Source organism: Peromyscus eremicus, chromosome 4, assembly GCF_949786415.1.
Source record: "Peromyscus eremicus chromosome 4, PerEre_H2_v1, whole genome shotgun sequence".
Lineage (NCBI taxonomy): Eukaryota > Metazoa > Chordata > Mammalia > Rodentia > Cricetidae > Peromyscus > Peromyscus eremicus.
In genome coordinates this window covers 90,720,256-90,739,312 of record NC_081419.1, presented here as the reverse complement: position 1 = coordinate 90,739,312, position 19,057 = coordinate 90,720,256, and the positions used below count along the sequence as shown (strand labels likewise).

The 19,057-nt window shown below is 42.7% G+C and overlaps 1 protein-coding gene across 4 annotated transcripts; it reads right to left on the bottom strand.

The window, feature by feature from the left end:
* Nucleotides 1-2,736: 2,736 nt before the first annotated feature.
* Nucleotides 2,737-17,133, bottom strand: Tmco5a (transmembrane and coiled-coil domains 5A). 4 transcript variants are annotated; one of them, XM_059261120.1, is made up of 11 exons: nt 17,019-17,133; nt 15,933-16,082; nt 15,404-15,527; nt 13,742-13,792; nt 12,948-13,019; nt 9,565-9,621; nt 9,073-9,132; nt 8,615-8,679; nt 7,559-7,616; nt 4,894-4,934; nt 2,737-3,121 (listed from the first exon to the last, which is right to left on the bottom strand). In XM_059261120.1, the coding sequence occupies exons 1-11, from the start codon at nt 17,051-17,053 to the stop codon at nt 2,923-2,925; spliced, it is 912 nt and encodes a 303-aa protein (XP_059117103.1). In that variant the 5' UTR covers nt 17,054-17,133; the 3' UTR covers nt 2,737-2,922. The 4 variants fall into 4 exon arrangements, with proteins under 4 accessions (XP_059117103.1, XP_059117099.1, XP_059117101.1 ...); XM_059261116.1 differs by lacking the exons at nt 2,737-3,121; nt 4,894-4,934 and having other exon boundaries at nt 7,481-7,616; nt 16,978-17,107; XM_059261118.1 differs by lacking the exons at nt 2,737-3,121; nt 4,894-4,934 and having other exon boundaries at nt 7,481-7,616; nt 15,933-16,098; nt 17,019-17,064.
* Nucleotides 17,134-19,057: the final 1,924 nt, after the last annotated feature.

The window sequence follows — 19,057 nt, the reverse complement described above, 5'->3', positions numbered from 1 at the left end:
CTTTTACAACAGGAATTTTACTACTGAGCCATCTCCTCAGCCTTAGATTTTTAAAAGATTTTATTTGTAATTAATTCTTTGAGAATTTCATTTCATACAGTGTATTTTGGTCATATTTACTCCCCAAGCTTCTCCAATACCACCCTTTCACCCTCCACCCTTCCAGCCTCCACCCTTCCAGCCTCCACTCTCACCTCCCTACCCCCCTCCCCTGCCAAGTCCAGTTTGTATTGCCCAATGGCTTGTTTTCAGTCCTTTAAACATGTCACTGACTGTGGCAGCTGATCTCATGGTCTAGCATAACCTGCTGGTCTGACATCACTGCCCACTGGACATCGTCATGGGGGAATTCTCCCCCTCTGTTTCCTATTACAGGACCCATCGTGACCATGTGTATCTGTTTCCCTTTCTCCTCTTCTCAAGGACAGATGTTATGCCTCTCTTGTCTTGTATCTCTTGCTCTTTTATATTTGTTTCTCCTCCTCCAGATAGGAGTGGCACAAACTCAGGATTTGGAATAGTAACTATTTGGGAATTTAGGTATGTAGAGATGCTGCCTCAACAGCCCGGCTAACAGCAGCTTAAGAACTAAATTTATGTCAGACTACAGAAATAAGTGGTTTAAACCGACTTGTATTAAATTTTCTCCAGGGGTGGGAATTTTGGAGGAGTGTGGAAAGTGACTGCGGGAAAGATGTGCTCCTTGGAGCTTCGCTTAGGTGATTTTACGAACCCTTTAGGTTCCCAGGGCCCTAAGAGGAAAGATTCCTGACTACAGGAAAGGGGGGTGATCTCTGGAGAACAGGCTGGCTCTAGTCACCAGAAGTTTTTCTGATAGACCAGTTAGAATCCATCTTAATTATGAAAACTTGACCTTGGTGCTAATGATTTAAACAGAAGGAGAGGTGTGCCTTGAGCACAGTGCTGAGACCCTGAGCATGTTGCTTCTGGGCTGTGCTTGGCACAGAGGGACACTCACCTGCCTCTGCAGTGCTTGGGATCTTGAGCGGCTCTAAGGTTTCCAGGACAGGCCTGCCTTTCTCTCTTTGGCTCATGTGTCAGGAGTATCTCTTTCTATTATCCAGTGTGTCTTCATGTGTTTAATAAGTGATCTCTGCGCCTTGTGTAGCTAACTTTTCTACAGTGACATCATGTGGTCTCGAAAAGCAATAGCAGTGGGCTGAGCCAGCTCCTGTTCATTCCTGGTCAGTAGTGAACTTCAGAGCTGTCAGGGGTTCGTTCGGACAGAGTGGGAAGGAGGGAGTCTGAACTACCCTGACGTAAGGCACTCAGGTGCTTTGACAGTTTTGGAAAAAGAAGGGCTGTGGCCATGTGTAAATGACCCTGAGCCTCAAAAGTGGTTTATACTAGTTGTGTGTGGTTTGGAGTCCTTGTTTATTGCAGCTCTAGAGACCTGATTAATGACACGATCCTTATCCTGATCTGTCTGTGGGAATTTTCAGTATCTTAGTCTACGATCTTGAGGATTTAGGAAGTTTGCTTGTGGGAAGTCAGATGCAGCTCCAGCTTTAGGTTTGTTGAATTGCTAGAGCTGAATGATTAAGGGAATGTCTGCCTTTGCTTGTCAAGCATTCCTCTCCCCATTTCTGGAAACACAGGCTCCTTTCCTGTGGGAAACGCACTGTGGACAATGTAGCTGGGCTGGTCCCCTTAACAATTTCTCACACGCAGGCACTGATGGAGGGCAGTGGAGGAAATCTAACGCCCTGCTCTATTAATCTCCTATTTCCCTTAGTCGGGGTCTCATGGACTCTGAAGCCCACTCTTTAGGCTCAGCTGCCTGGCCAGAGAGCTCCCAAGATTCATCTCTCTCTCTTCTTCAGCATTGGGCTTTCAGGCACAGGCCGTTTTTTTTTTTTTTTTTTTTTTTTTTTTTTTTTTTTTTTTTTTTTTTTTTTTTTTTTTTTAACATGGGGACCAGGGATTTGAACTCAGGTCCTCATTCTTCCACAGCAAAAGGCTCTTACCCATTGAGCCAGTTCCCAGTTCCTCTTCTCCTTTTTACCTTTCCTATTCCTTAACAAGGAGTTGGACAGCTGCTTCAGGCTTGACCAGTCAGAAAGTCTGTCTTGCTGGCCACAGTGATCGTGGGACGGGAGGTAAACTATTTACCTCAGGGTGGGCAGCCTGTGTTCTCTGGGCTTTGCAACTAGAGCTATGGGCAAAGGTGATTTCATGCTGCAGAGGTTGCTAATGGGGTAGTACAGAATTTAGGGTGCTGACAGTCATGAACTAAAAGGGGAAGGACCAAAGAGAAAGAAAAGGAAATGAAACCTGACGACATTTTGAGGCTTCTTCCAGCCTTGCCTAGTATATTATAATCTCTTATATTCAGAGATTTTGGTGGTTGTTGATTGTTGTTTTTATTTATTATTGTTATTATTATTTTAGAGAGAGGACCTTCCTATACTGCCTCTGCTGGTCTTGAACTCATGGTCTTCATGCCTTAGTCTCCCGAGTATCTGATATGTGACACTATAGTCAAGTCTGTTGACAGGTACACACACTAGGTTAGTTGACACTACTTTAGAGTCTAATGTAAGTTCAACTGTAAGTAGTATGTGTGGGGAAGCTCTTCTGCATTGCAGGGATACCAGTCATTAGATTTCAGAGATCCATGGTCAGTGCTATCTTTCCAAGTATCTATAGAATTCTGAAATTAGCCAGGTTTGTTCACCATGGTGTACCGTTCGTTTTATCCATTCATCCAGAGACTCACTGACAGAGTTCTTTACTGGGCAAGGTTAATCTTGGAAAAGTGACATGGAGACAAATGGGCACCATGGTCCCAACCTCGAGGGAAAAACTGAGGCATACCTCTACCCTCCACGGATTTGGCCAACTCCCATCTATAAGCCTGTGTCCTTCTTGCCTTCTGCTGACCACAGACACAGCTTGGGGTCAGTGGGGTAACATGTCTTCTGTCTCAAGTGTGAGAGATGGAAAGAGGAAGCACCGCAGCTTCCACAAGACGTCCCTGCTCAGTATCTTGGGCAGTGCGTTGCTGAGGAGGTCGGGATTTATAAAGCTTAAATGGAAGATCAGGTACCCCAGCAATCTAATGAAAAATAGTGTGGTAAAAAAGAGGGAGCGAAAAATCCTGAAAGAGAAACCCCAGAAACTGTTAATCAGGAGTTACGAAACCTGGAACAGAATACAAACTCAGACCTGAGTGCTTCTCACATCTGTATTCCGCTGTCAGCCCTTAATTTACTCCATTGCTTAGTCAGTTACTCCTTCCATGCACCCTACTGTATTTTTGTTGTGCCATTTCTCATCATGAAACTTCATTTTTTCCCTTAGTTTTGACTTTTTTCCAATTATTTTCCAAAGTAGTTAGTTGCATCTAAGTGTGTATTTCTGTGGGCCCACACCTCTTCCAACATAATTTTATCAGATGCTTAAGATTTTGCCAGTCAAACAGTTATAAAACAAGAACTCATTTGGCCTCAATTCACATTTCCATAATGAACATTGAAAGTGAACATTGGTCCATAGGCTAGTTGGTCTTACGTGTTTCCTTCCTCTTGCCCATGGTAGTTTGTGCTTGTTGACTGACAGGAACTCTTTATGTATTGTGGGTGTAATTTTCCATCGCGTGTAATTTTCTAAACTCTTCCACTTTTATAACGTTTCCTGGTTCTCAGGTATCAGAGAACAAAGGTTTTTAATTTTAATAGGATCTTGTTTGTCAACCTTTCATTTGATTAGTGATGTGCTTAAGTCAAGTGTGATGATATATGTTTGGAAGCCCAGCACTTGGGAGGCGAGGCAGGAGGGAGACCAGCACAGTGATTTCCTGTCTCAAAAAGCTAAACAACAAAGCAAAAGTAAGTCTAGAAAGATACTCTCATTTTTCTATTTAAAGTCCCTGCAGGTTTGTAAATATCTGCAAACTCATTATTAGTTTTGCCCTCCATGCATGCACTGGAGTGTGGACAGGAATTAACAGGCTACTTCTAAGGAATTAACTATGGCAGTGAATCCTGCTGGACTCTGCTGTTATGATTTAGAGGAGCAGCCTGGGGGTTCTGGGAGCATTCTGCTCATTGTCTCAGGAATGTCTTAAGCTAGGAATATGGGAACATGCAATACTTCATGTATATGATATAAAAGGGTGTTCTCCTTAACCAAATTTCCCAGACAATTGGAGTTGACTTTTAAGCACCAATAATTTTAACTGTCCTGATGGAACTCTTTCTAAACCATACTTCGTGCCACTTTGAATATATGTTTCTTTATGCCTTCTTAATCGGATCCTATGGAACATAATCTGACCTTTTCTTGCACGTGAGGGGCTTACTGAGTACTAATTGTTAATTGCTGTCAAATGTTTCCCTCAGGACTCACATGTGCTCAGGTATTCAATGTGGCATCCTGTTCATTTAAAAAGTTTACAAATTCTATTGTGTGCTGGATACTATTAGGGATTTCTTTCCGCAAATGTTTTCTGTTTGTTATGTCTGCTGTTAGATGCTGGTACAAACACTTTCTTCTAGGGGTTCTGTCCCCCTACTTCCTGTCTACCAGTGCTACAGAGAGACTGTATGCAACAAGCTACTTCAAACCATACAAGGGAGTAAGGGAGTTAACGTGGGAGCTGCCACATCTTGATTGAGAATGAAGACTTCGCTTCCTCATCACTAAGTTGCTGATTTCTGACAGTGGAGAGTCGAGTCGCAGATGCCTTGGGATCAGAAGTCATGTCACTAAGAGTGAGTTACACAGCTCATGACACCATTCTGCTGATATAGGGTGTGTGTGTGTGTGTGTATGTGTGTGTGTGTGTGTGTGTATCAAGTTTAGATTTTGCTCTTTGCCAGGATGGCTCCTTAGCTTTGCAGGAAGTTTACTGGAAGAGGTCTTGCTTACCTTTTACTGAACCTTGACGCCTTTTTGGTGAAGGAATCATCCTGGAAGAAACACCAATAGGAAATAAGCACTTTCTGAAAGCTGCCAGGTAACATTAGTGAATCATCAGTTGAATATTATATTGACATAAATCTTACAAATTCTTGATATAGGTACAAATAGATGTAATTTTCAAAGATGAAAGTTGCTTTGTAAAGATTTATTTTATTTCATTTTAAACTTATGTGGGTCTGTGTGTGGATATGTGTATGTAGGTTTGGGTGCCCATGTGTGGTGATACTTTATTTGTGCTGAAATGTGATATTTTATTTGTATGTTAATAAATAAAGTTTGCCTGGAGATCAGAGGTCAGTGTGCCATAAACAGAAGTCAGGCAGTGGTAACACAAACCTTTAATCCAATCACATGGCAGGCAGAGTCTCTGTGTGGTCAGGACATAGCCAAGCGTGGTGACACGAGCCTTTAATCCCAATACCAACCATAGAGACCTGGGGGTCTGTATAGACAGGCAATGATGAGGAAGTCATGTGGCTGGGCTTAGAGCCAATGACAAAGCAGAACAGGAAGGCAATAAAAACACAGGTTAGACGGGAAGAAGCTCTCTCTGGGGAAGCCATGGTGGTGAGGTGGTAAGATAAGGCTAGTCATGGCTCTTGGCTAGTTCTCTGATCTCTTTGGCTATTACCTCTGTATTTGGCTCTGTGTTTCTTATTTAATAAAACTGTGTAGAAATTCGTCTACACCCATGGATGCCAAAAGAGGGTGTCAGATCCCCTAGAGCTGGAGTTCCAGGTGATTGTGATCTAAATGACTTGGGTGCTGAGAACTGAACTTGAGTCCTCTTCAAGAGCAGAAAACACTCTTAATGCTGAGCCATTTTTTTTCAGCCTTGGTTTTTACACACATACGTGACTGATATAAACTAAAGTAGAGAAAGATAATTATTAATGAGGTAATAATATAACTGGTAAGTGACCTACAAACTGGGCCCTCAGAGTCCACATTCCTAGCTCTTTAAATTTCTCATTTACTTTCTACTTAGCCAAGGGGAATTTATAGCCCATGGGAATCATACAGACATGCCCTAAGAGAGAAGTTTCAAAAGGACTAAAGTAATCTCAAAAGGAGGCTTCTGGATTTATTTCTTTTCTTTTCTTTCTTTTTGGGTTTTTTCTTTTCTCTTTCCTTCCTTCCTTCCTTCCTTCCTTCCTTCCTTCCTTCCTTCCTTCCTTCCTTCCTTTTTTGTTTGTTTTTTGAGACAGGGTTTCTCTGCCCTAGCTGTCTTGGAATTCCCTCTGTAGACCAGGCTGGCCTCAAACTCATAGAAACCCACCTGCTTCCGCCTCCTGAGCACTGGGATTAAAAGTATGCACCACCACTTGTCCAGCTGGATTTCTTTGATACTTCTCTTCCAAAATATTTTCTCAGATATTTTATCGCCTTTATAAAGTCCTTTTTGAAGTCAAGAGTAAGAGGAGTTTTGCCCACATTTTGAAGCCAATAGAGCTGGAATCAGATACTGGAAATGGGTTCTGTAGCCTGAGGAGACTAGAGTGCCATGGCAGGTGCTCAGTTACTCAGGCAGCCTTTCCTGAATGAAGGCACTTGAACATCACTGGCCAGTGGATCCTCCTGATATTATATTGGGCTTTGGGAAGACAAATATATTTTTCTCTGATTGTTACTAAGAAGAAATCCATCAATGGGCCTCTGAGATTGTATAGGACATGTGAGCATGGTCCATCAGAAGCAAATGTCTGGTGGATCCCAGGACCATAGTTAACATCTGGTAGTTTCTCTTATGGAAAGAGATGGTCTTCTGTTTCTGAGATTAAAACCAAACCAAACCAAAACAAATGGCACTGAGATGGCTCAGTGGTTAAGAGCACCAGCTGCTCTTCCAGAGGTCCGGAGTTCAATTCTCAGCACCCACATGGTGGCTCACAGCCATCTATAGTGGGATCTGATGCCTTCTTGTGGCATGCAGATAGAGAACTCATATACATAAAATAAATGAATCTTAAAACAAACAAACAAAAACCTATTTATCTTGACTGCATGAAAACTCTGGTGATTGTCAACCCCGGCCTGAAGGCCAGTGTGACCCAGTGTGCCTGTTGGTGTGAGACAACAAGAACACTGAAAGGGCTGGTACCCTCCTTCCAAAAATGTCTATGACTTCAGACCTTTGCCTGTGAGCTGGTGACTTCATGATGCTAACTATGGGCAGACACTGAAATGTGACATTAAGAAGTACGACTTTCTGTGTTTTAACTTACAGAGCAACTTCAGCTACATGTTGTCAGATACCTGGTGCCCTGTGTTGTGAAAGATTCAAGACTGTGTTGGGAGGAACAGAAAAGCATTTTCGATTATAGGAGAGAAAGGGCATGTGCTACATCTGCCTCCTCTTACACAGCATACCCTCCATTAATGCCCTTTCCAGCTGTCATTTGGAATTCTTAGGTTAGCTTTTGAGAATCTGTCTTTTGTATGTGTGAAAGTGGGATAGACAATTGCTCCTTTGCATCTTGGTTGGGGGTGAGTAAAGTTGGAAATGTTTGCAAAGTGCAGTGAGAAAACTGGACATCTACTTGGTGACTCACAGTTCCTGGAAACTCCCTCTGTACATGAAGGCACTGAGTGGAAGGAGTGGAATTCTTACCTTATTATTTAGGCTGTTATTCTTTTCTCTCTCAGAATCCATGCTTAAGACTTTTGATCTAGGAGGAAAAGGAACCACAAAAGAGATTGGACACAAAAGAGCATCCAAATATTCACAACACACAGGATGGTTATTTAAAAGATGCTTTATCCAATAGCATAGCCATTACCTATAGCTGTTTAAATAAATTTAAAGGGAAACTCAGCTCCTTTGCTACATTTCTCATCTTCTAAGTACTCAGAAGTCAGCCACCAGTAGACAGTGGCTTCCTATTGGATGGCGCAGAAAGTTCTACTACACAACTCTCTTCCAGAACATCAGCTTAACAGTGAAGTCCTAATCTAATTCCCAAAAAGCATCTAGAAAGACCTGAGAGTGTCCTTCAGGATCAAGGACCTCCATGGCCTAGGACCTGGCTTCTGTGCTGCCATTTGTAAATGGCTGACTTAGAGGATTACACAGTTTTGACTTCTTGTTTTGAACCAAAGACCCTCCAGAAATTTAATAAACAGAAATGCATATTCATTAAGACTAGCTCACAAAGGGTGAAATAATGGAGGCGAGGCTCATTGTTTTGGTTCTGTACTATTTACACATGAGAAGGAGAGCAAGAGTCTTGCCATTTTTAGTTTTTAGTGTTCATAGCTCAATAGAGTTCATTCACAGTTCTCAGTTTCAGAACACATATTGTCAGTATCTCCAGGAGTGCATTTCATGCCTATATCATGATTACAATTTTACATATTTAGAAGTAAGAATGATGATGATTTTAAGTTCATCCTGTGAACAGTGAGGAATACCCCCACTTACCAAGGATTTCAGACACCAGCACTTTTTAAAATGCATATTTATGCAATTAATCTTAACCCAAATGATAACGTGGCAGTGTGATAAAGTTATGGAGGTGTGTTTCTATAGTCTTCTAAGACTGTGATTCTAACAAGATAACAAAAGAAGGGGCTCATTCTGTTTCAGAGGGGACCTGGGAAGAGTTGAGCCTGACTCAGCTGAGAAAGGGTTGCCACTAAAGCAGGATGTCCCTGGGTTAATGCTCACACTTCTCTTTCAAGGAATCCAGTCTCCAGTTCTTCTTCTATCCTCTTCAATGCTTCCTGGTACTTCTTTAAAGAGAATTGAAGGGAGTCACAGTTACTACTTGGGCACTTTATGATTCTTCTAAACATGCAAGCACTTTTCACTAGACTATACAAAGAATGCTTGGCACTCCCATGGGCCCATCCTCTCAATCCACCACCTTCTCTCCCCTTACTCCTCAGTGGTGGATAGGTTCCCAAGCGTAACTGGGGTTAGACAAAGAGACATTCTTGTTATTAATTTAAGAACACAGACACTGAGATAGCATATCAGCAGTTACCAAGAATCAAGGGACAATAGGGTAATATGTGCTGGGAACTGATGACCATACAGGCTCTTCCTAGTACCATATTGAGATCACTTTTCCTAGGTAGTATTCCTTGGGCAGCTTGGCTACATTATATCCTGGGAAGCTGTACCTTTATGCAGAGAGCTTGATCTTCACAGAGCTGAGACACAAACACATAGTCTTCCATTATCTGGAAACCAAAGTGTACTCTTCCATCTTCTCCGCTTATTGCCGTAAGAGGAGAAGTACATAGGTCCACCCCTGTTTCTAGACCCTCAGTGTAAACCTTTGCTGTATATATAAATTCATTTCATCTTGGGGGACAAATAAATCGTATTTTATAGTCCAAATGGAAATTATTTGGGGGAAATTTGGAAAAGGAATGGATACTAGTATGTGTTAGACACGGATGTTGGGGTGTGTTCTGTAAAAATGTTTACCTGAAGAAAATCTAGAGGATTGGGTTTATTTTCCCCCCTCTTTTTTTTAAACCCACTATTTAGATCCATGATGGTCCTGACTCTGGAAGCTGATGATACATCAATCTTTTGAGGGATATGTTAGGTTGCTGGAGGATTATGTTTCCCCTTCTTGGGAAGAACTTTGGAGTCCCTGCTCTTACCTTGGCAAGCTCCTTTTCTTGGTCTGCACAGGAAGATTCCAACTGTTGTAACTTAACCTGTTGAAAGGAAAGGATCAAAAGCCTTACCAGATGAAAATGCACAAGGTAGACACATCATCTCATTGATGCTCTGCTAGCTCTTGATGGGTCAGGCTACAGTCGATGGGGGCCTTACAACATCCAGCGCTTTGCAGCTGAACAGACTTGTCCTACCAAGACTTTGTCTTTTACTTTTGCCTTTGGACTCTACAGTTTTTAAGCTACTTTTGTCAAAACTTACGAGTTCTAAAGAACATGGCTTTCCCTTTTCTTCCCCTGCCCCCCACCTTAAGCCAGCATTTCTCTGTGTAGGCCTGGCTATCCCGAAACTTGCTCTGTAGTTATTTTGGTCCAGGATTTTTGCTCAGTATTTTATCCCTCACTATATTCTTTCTTCCCTGTCTTATCTCTTTAACTATTTGGAAAAACACTATTTTATATTGGCCACTATAGTAAACTAACTAACACACATACAAACTCACTCTCTCTCTGTATGTGTGGAGAGAAAAGATTGGTGAGCCCTTTGCCTCCATGAGGAGCTTTCTTTATAGTTGGGGACATAACAAAAGAGTCAATACAATAATGGTCTCTGCAAACAAGGCAATAAAAACAATGTGAGCAGTGCTGGTTAGAGGTGTAAGAGGGTGGTGTGAGAGGTGGCAGGAAAGGCCTCTGTAGCGAGATGATGCTTGAGCTGAGACCTAAATATTAAATTTTAGTCTGATAGATATCTGAAAGAAATACATTTCGTGGGGAAGCTATTGCCAAGGCTACGGTCAGGAAGTAGTGCACATTTGGTGGTCATGAACAGGTAGATGAGTATGGCAGGTAGCACAGGTAGGGAAGGTAGATAGGGCCTAGATTGTGGGCCCTCGTAACTTCTAGAAGGAGTGGCCTAGGTTATAGGACCTTGTCGCTTCTAAAAGGAGTTATACAACCCCATGGATCAATTGTTCTCAACCCGTGGGCTGTGACCCCTTTGGGGATGTCAAATGACCCTTTCACAGGGGTCACCTAAACCCATCTGCATATCATTATGATTCACAATAGTAGCAAAATTACGGTCATAAAACAGCAACAAAGTAATTTTATGGTTGGGCTTACCACAACATGACCACAACACAACAAAGCATTAGGACGGTCGAGAACCATTTCCAAAGAGTCTAGAAGGAGTTGTCTAGGTTGTATTATAGGACCCTGGAGCTGGTATATGGAGTTTGAATCGTTATTCTAATTGCAGTATGAATCCATGGGAGGACTTGACATATAAAGACAAAGTCTTGTTTGTTATTTGAAAGAACAATTTTTTCCTGGTATAGAAAATGGATGGTTTAAGAGTAAAATAAGAAGCAAGGAGAATAGCTACTGAGACGATTTCAGTTGCCCTTGTTATGGTGACTTTCAGAATCAGAGAGTAACAGGATAACAGATGGAGAGAAGGGGTTGTACTTGGGATGTGTGTGTTGGAGGCCAAGCAGAATCACCACACTTCTCTACTCAGCTCTATTTTTCTTCTTCCGTCTAGATGCCATGATTTGACATCTGCACTCCGTACAGCTACTTCTCCCTTCAATTAATTACATCAAGGCTAGTCATCCAGATGCTCCAAGAGCTAGTCTTTCAGGCCAATGGTGTGAGTCCTAAGGTTTGGGAGCAGATATCTCCTCCAGTGGCTGGCCTGATTACTAATATGCTAGAAGAAAAGAAGCAAAAGAGATACTGTGCATCCCACAATAGCCACAGCAGAACGCCAGGGAACAGATGGCTCACAGACTAATGACCTTCTCCAGCAAAGGGTGGAAGGAGTTCTCACAAAGGTTGAGATGCTGACAGCCACCATAGCCAGACCCAGTGTGTTTTCTATTGGTTATGGCTGGGTTACCTACAGCAAAACCTGTTCTGCAAAAGGATCTCTGGAGAATACTGGTCTCCTGGCTGCTTATATGACAAGTGTAGTCAGGGTCTTTATAACCATTTCTGGTCTTATCTCCAACTTCCTCCTGATGCAGCTTCAGACCACCACGTCCTTCTTCCCAGATGTTTCCTACAGGAGTACAGTCAAGCAGGTTTGCTTGCTGGCTTTGGACTGCCTATGTGTGCGGCCCCCAGTACTAAACTGGCCAGCAGAAGATGGGACATAAATTCGATATCCTTCCATTCTCTGCTTTTATCTTCAGCATCTCCATTTCTTCAGAGGCTTCAAGTAGTGTGGGTTTTTGAATGTATAGAGAAGTTGGATTAGAACAAAGATGTGATTCTGGACAAAAATGTCAAGAGAGAATTTTATCTTCTTTCTCAGTACAAAAAAAAAATCTCTAATTCTTGCACTTTTGATTAGATAGGTTGTGGTTTACTTTGGATCCTTACATAATTAAAGAAATGCTTCACGTTCGTTGTGTGTTTAGAAAATAGAGATCATTGAATAGTTTAGGGACTAAGTGAGCACATCCTTTTTGGATTGCAATCAATAAATACACCTTACTTGACCTTCAGATGACAATAGACATACAGATCCTAGGTCGGCCTCTATGCGTAACCTCAGCCAGAATTCTAAGTAGCAACGTCAACATTATTAGATAACTCTGGACATTTGGATAACACAAAGATGAAAGAATATTCTATATACACAATCTTATTTGTTCCTCAAGCCGAGACTGTGAAAGCATGATGAAATAGCCTAATGACACACATCAGATTAAGTGCTAGAGCCAGGGTTTAAGTGAGGGACTTCACACCCTCAAGAATTTGTACTCACATATGCTCTGTTCTTCCAAACAGTAGAGAGAATAAAATCTGCTGCAGAGAGAAATTCTGGAGTAAGGACAGAGGAGCGATGCTGGGGATGCTGTGAATGTGTTGCTCTGATTGATTGATAAATAAAATGCTGATGGCCAGTAGCCAGGCAGGAAGTATAGTGTAGGTGGGATAAGGAGAGAGGAGAATTCTGGGAGGTGGAAGGCTGAGTCAGGAGACGCTGCCAGCCACCGCTAGAAGAAGCAACATGTAAAGATACCGATAAGCCATGAGCCATGTGGCAAGGTATAGATTTATAGAAATGGGTTAATTTAAGACATAAGAACTAGATAGCAAGAAGCCTGCCATGGCCATACAGTTTATAAGTAATATAAGTCTCTGTGTGTCTACTTGGGTCCAAGCAGCTGGCCACAGGGCTGCAGGAGCTGAACAGAACCAGGAAAACTTTAGCTACAGAGCGAGACCAAGACCTCATGGGGTATAGGCCAAAGCACCAAGAATTTGCAGCGACTTCGATGACCGTGTCTATCTTGACAGCCATTTTCCTGGCCATATGGATCAAACCCACCCGAGATTGCGTGAGCACTTACCTTTGACTCTTCTGGGGTTATTTCCAGATCACCTTGTTCATATCTGACTACCTTTTGTGATTTCCTTGTAAGCTACAGTTTCAAATAAAAAGCACATTTCAAACACAAACATAAACACTGCTACTGCTGCTGCTGCTGCTGCTGCTGCTGCTGCAACTACTGTTATTAAAAATATCCAGAGAGAAAAGATATCCTCTGGTGTGTGTGGGTTAGGAGTCAGAGCTATAGGAAAGCTTCGAGGAGACAGCCTGGAAAGATACTTGGTGTCCTGTGGATCCATCTTTGCTCTACCCATGTCTACTTGTCTTGTGACCTAGTTAGGGTCAGCAAGTACTCCTCCCAAGCCCATTTCAAGAGGGGCTACATAGAGCTTCAGGGCGAGTCAGAAAGGGTAACCGTGTTAAGTTCTCTGTAATGTGGAGGGGGGTGCAAGAGGAAATCTTTAGGGATTAAGGGTAGTTGTGTGTGCTATAGTCTCTGTTGAAGGTAAAGTTAACTTCTCATTAAAGTTCTGGTTAAGCACTGTTATGGAGTGCCTATTAGAATCTGTTTTCTTGTGATAGAATGGAGAGCTAGTGAAATCATCAAACACCTCACCCACTACTCCTTCCACTCCACACTTAGAGAATATTCATGGATTTTTGACATGAGCCTTAACCTCAGGAGAGTGGGTCAGAGAGAGGGATCCATGGCAAACTAAGGCCTTTTTGATACCCGAATCTACTTTCCTTATCTTGCCTCTTTGGGAGCCATGACGCTGTGGAGGCATTGAGGAACATAGAGTCCCATCCTACCTTTCTCTGAAGTTCGGAGATACTGTGGACCAAAGCCTCATTCTTCTTCTCCTGGAGAGAGAAAGGACCAGAGTGTAAGTCTGAATCATGGTAACATTATTTTTCTTTTCTGAGACAGGGTTTCTCTGTATAGCTTTGCACCTTTTCCTGGATCTCACTCTGTAGACCAGGCTGGCCTCGAACTCACAGAGATCCACCTGCCTCTGCCTCCCGAGTGCTGAGATTAAAGGTGTGTGCTTCCACCGCCTGGCAACATCATCTACTCTTATTCAGTTGGTATTCCCATTTCACCAGGCAGTTTTTTCTTACAGAAGTTTGAACTTATTTGTACAATGTAAGTAGACTTTGAAATTAAATCACAGGTGAAATAATCAGCAGCATATGAGGAATATAGATATTTACATTCCCAGTACTAAATATTACCTGGGAAACCTTATTCTCCCCAATTCCCTCCCATGCATGGACATAGTCTTTGTATGCAAACAAGATTAGATTAAAGCCTCCTTTCTAGGACTAGGTTTCATGGCACCAGAATGCTCCATGGAAGCTTCCAAATGAGGGAAGCAACCAACAGTCCTATCCATCTGTGCCTCCCATGAATCATAATACCAATCAACACGGCATGATAACCCTAAGGATACAATAGTGGCATTTACACCTTGATGACAACCAACAGCTCTCTAATTGGACCTAAGACCTGCTCAACAAGAGGGAAATCATGCCAGGTACTGAGACCTAGCCAACTGCCCAGGGCCAGCGAAGTCATGGATCCTGGAGGAGAACCTACCACCACTTTACTAAACCAGCACAGTCATATTTTAAATGTTTCTCTTTATACCCACAGACAGGTATAGTCCTCACCCTTCATCAAGGAAACTTCTCTTTGCACCAGACAAAGAACATCACAAAAAAACCACAACCGACCAAAATGCAGAATTGGACCTAGTCCCATCTGATATATCTTTAATACAATTCCTGCCCCTAAGGTTCAGGGATCTTGCCAAAGAGGAAGAGGAAAAATTGTAATAGCCATAGGAACAGGGAATTTCATGTGAGGCTATGTCTCTTAGAAATGTCAGAAGCTACACCCATAAAGTCTCATCCACATGGATACCTAAACATGACTTGAAGAAGGATGACACCAATAGATACACTAAGGTCAATGAGGGCCTCAACCCTACACAACAGTACAGTCAACTAAGAAATACTGGAGAGAAACAGTCTCACCCAGAGAAGAACACACTATATAGTCATCCAATACCAAATGGCCAGCCCTGAAAAAGTACATACAAGTAACAAGATACAGACTGAACAGGTTACATTTATATATTTAGTAATGTACACACATGCGTGTAACAACAATTAATGAAAAAAGAGGCAATAAACTTGTAAAAGAGCTGAGTGGAGTACATGAGAGGGTTTGAAGGGAGGAAAGGAAGAGGGAAATGATGTAATTATAATCTCAAAAACATTTAAGAAAGAATGAAAATATGCTAATTACATGTTTATATTGACTTTATATTGAAATGATACTTCAGCTATGTGGGATTAAAGATCTTATCCAATTCAGATTTACAATGACTGGCTTAGTTGAAAGGGTTGTGCTCTAGGGTGAGGCCAGGATGAAGCCCATGGACTTGCTTTCCCCAGTATCATTCTTACAAGTCTGGTTGTTTCTTCCTCCAGCTCCTGCAGAGCCCTTTCTCTCTCCATCACAGTACAGTTTTCCTTCTCCCAATCATCGTCTTCTGCAGGGTCTCCAGTCTGGGTGATCTCACTTTCCAGCCTGAATGATGCAAGGGTAAGCCAGAAGGACCCATGATGGCCAGGTTCAGAAGTGATAAAACTCAGGGCTTGATGACTACATGTGCATCTCAAGTTAGAAACTCTTCTTTCTCAGGTCCATAGAATCGGGTCATTTCCAAGCCATATAAAGAAAGAACTGCCTTATCCCAGGCTAAACACTCCAGTGTTCCTCAACTCAAGGAAAGCTCTGCCTAGTCTTTTAAGTAAAATATTTTTAAGCTTGCTGTGTTGGAATGTCTTAGGGAAAAATATCAGAGTGAATGATAGTTGTTTGCTACATGAGATAGAGTTCACTAGAGAAAGTAGGAAAATTGAGGGTTTTTGTCTGTCTCCCCCACCCCTCTTCTTTCAGGTTGAGAACTTCCATCATGAAACCTAGACTTACCTCTGGATTTCGTTTTCTTTTTCTTGTATTTTGAGAAGAAGCTCCTGGTTGGCTTCATCTATTCTCTGCATATCCCTTTCAAGGTCCATGTTCAAACTGATAATGTTCTTCTTTGATTGTGCCAGTCTTAAGATTTCCATTTTTTCTGACCTATAGGCTCAGCCCCCCAAATAAACAAGGGCCGGTTATCTCAAAGGCAAAGATCAGTGGACCAAGTGGGCTCTCTAGAAAATTGGTAATTCATCCGCTGTGCTCTTCCTGGGAGCACGCTTTTCTATTTTCATTCCTGGATACTCATACATCTGAATCACACCCTACAAAGTCTTCGTAATTCTCAACTCAGCAGGGGACATCTTGAGATGCATCTCCAGTCTGATTTCAAGAGAAGCTTCACTTCTTTAAATAGCCTTGTACTGGAGAGAACTGTTTCCCATGGCAACCTTTTCCTAAATTGTTCTCAAAACATGCTTATGCAATACACTTTTATTGACTATTTTTATCTAGGCACCTGCTCCATCACTTCTGAGTTTGTTTGCTTCATTCAGAGACAGAAGTCTCTACCACCATGATAGGGCTTCAATCTTTCCATCCTTGCTTCCCCTTCCCTTTGATTTCTGATTATAATGTTTGAGATTCTCATATGAGGGCCATTCAGTGAGTAATACTTATATTTCAGGAACATCATTCAACAGCACAAACATCTGTTTTGAAAAAAACTGTGAGTGAAATGATAACTTTAGGAAGAGTACCTAAGTCAAGGGAGGCTCAGACTAAAATTTTTCTAGCATGTAAAATCATCCATTGGTTTGCCTTTGGAGTTTTTAACTGGGAATAGGGTAGTACGGCCCCGGGGATTTCTTTTTGAGTGACGTGAAGCACGATATTGGAAAATGGAGTTCTATCTTGGAAGGGCTGGCTTGGGTGGTGTATTTACAGTAGTTACCACTTCCTGTAGGAGTGAAGGACTTGGGAGATGGGTGCGGGGGAGAGGAGGGAGAGGTGACTGGAAGATTAGAGAAGGTATGGCCAGCGACCTGCCTCACACCTGGTGCCTGGATGCCGCCTCTCGTAGTGGCTGTTACTTACTCGTAATCTAGCTCATTTTCCTTCTGTTCTTCCATTGTAGACGCCTGAAAAGTTAGCAGAGATACGGTTACGAACTGCAGAAGTGGGTCCAGCAATCTCCCCAGTAGAAAGTCAATGAACTGGTTTTCTCCCTTCAGAGCCCCTGAGTTGGATATGACAAAAATCCCAGCTTTTCCTGCTCCTCGTCTGACTCTGCATCAGGAAGTGAGGGTGCAGAGGCCTGCTGGAAAATTCTGTAAGAGGTCTCACAAGCAAACACCTAGAGGTTGTTTGCCATAATAACTGGATTTGGGAACCAAGACAAAGTACTAGGAAAAAACAAAGGTCATCAGTTTTTCTTAAGTCTTCTTTCTTTATGACCTGCTGCTTTCCTGAAGGTCTCAGGGCACTGATATATGCATATCACCGCCCTGGAAAGTCACGGTTGTTCCCTAGTCCCCGGCCACTGCAAGCTTGATGGGAAGTGTGTCAATATTAATCAGGGATCAGAAAATGAAGTAGAAGGAAACTCCACGGCCCTCTCTGCCCTCTAGTTTCTTCTACAAACTTTACCTCCCTTCTACGGATGTGCTTTGGCTTCCTGATCCTGCCCTAGTCAATTAGCTTCTGAAGACTCTCATCTCTTCCCACTGGAGCCCTCCAATAGAATGTCACAACCTTCCACGGGGTTATGACTCCACAATTGACATAGGAAGAGCAGGGTGGTGTGTCACAGTGGCGGCAATGACTAAGTCAGAACCTCTTTTGGCTAAGTCTGCCCTAAGCAGGGACAAGCTTCGGGAATCTTGTTTCTAGGCAGTATAAAGGGAGAGTCTTCCTCACTATGTCTCTCTGGTAAACAGGGCTTTCTTCCTGCCCAAGTGTGAAGAAGATGGGAAATTTGGTCTTGTGGCCACAGTGATGCTATCATGTGCCTAGTGAATGACCCATTCATCCTAAGGGTATTAAAAAGTAAAAGCACCAGTGTCTTCAAGAGTGAATAGGACAATCCAAAGCACTTGGCCTTGGGAAAAAGTTAATATTCAGAGGGTAGTGGTGTGTGTGTGTGTGTGTGTGTGTGTGTGTGTGTGTGTGTATGTAGGGAGGGAGGGAGGGAGAAGAATACATTGATTCTATATCATAAGAAAGGATGCGACAATATGAGCAGGTGAAGGGAATGGGGAAAGGCAGCGTGTGTGCGGCAAAGGGTGGATTTTACAATTGGGTGGTGCAGAGAGGGCCCTGGAGCCTCCTCATGTTTGAAAGCAGTGTGTGAAGAGGCTTGATGGACATGGGGAGAACTTGGAGTGTGCTGAGATAAACGCAGTGTCCAGCAGATCCAACCATACCAGCAAGGGGCACCAAGACCCAGTTTTGCCTGCAGGGGTTCGTGGATCCATCCAAGCTTTCTGCGGTCTGCGCTTTAGAGAGTAAGAACCTACTCCCAAGACAGAAATTACGAGAGACTTAACGCTGACAATGCCCCCGATTGTCTTGAATGAGCTCCACAATTGGAGTCTTCTCTTTCAAGCTTTAAGGGTAAAGCACTCACAGAAAACAAAGAATATGCATTCTCTATATGTGTGGGTATGTCTGCCAGTTCTTCACAGCTGGTAACTTCCAGGTGTGAGTCACAGATATCTTTCAAGCTTCAGGTCTCAGAGAAGACCACATGGAGGTGATTTGTGAGCCAGATCAACTTCTTAACATACTGAAGTTTCTAACAAACTATTTGTAAAATTAGTGGCCTCTGATGACCCCCATTACCATCTCCTGAAAGAAGGCATCTCATTGCTTTATGAAGCTGTTCACAGAAGAGTAATTAAGTAACAATTCAGGCCAATGGCCTCTCCCAGGAATTGATGGTAGGGAGAGTTCATTAACCCCACCTGGCTATAGCTTCACCAGGAAATGCCCTGGACCAAGGTTATTGCAGCTGTTAATAGATTGGATAGGGACTTTAACTGGGTAAAAATAAAGCCGTCTCTCCTGCCCGGGGAGCCTTTCTCCTTGAGGGGCTACCCCTGCAAACTGGAAGAGTGGCAGGACCTGTGCTCTGG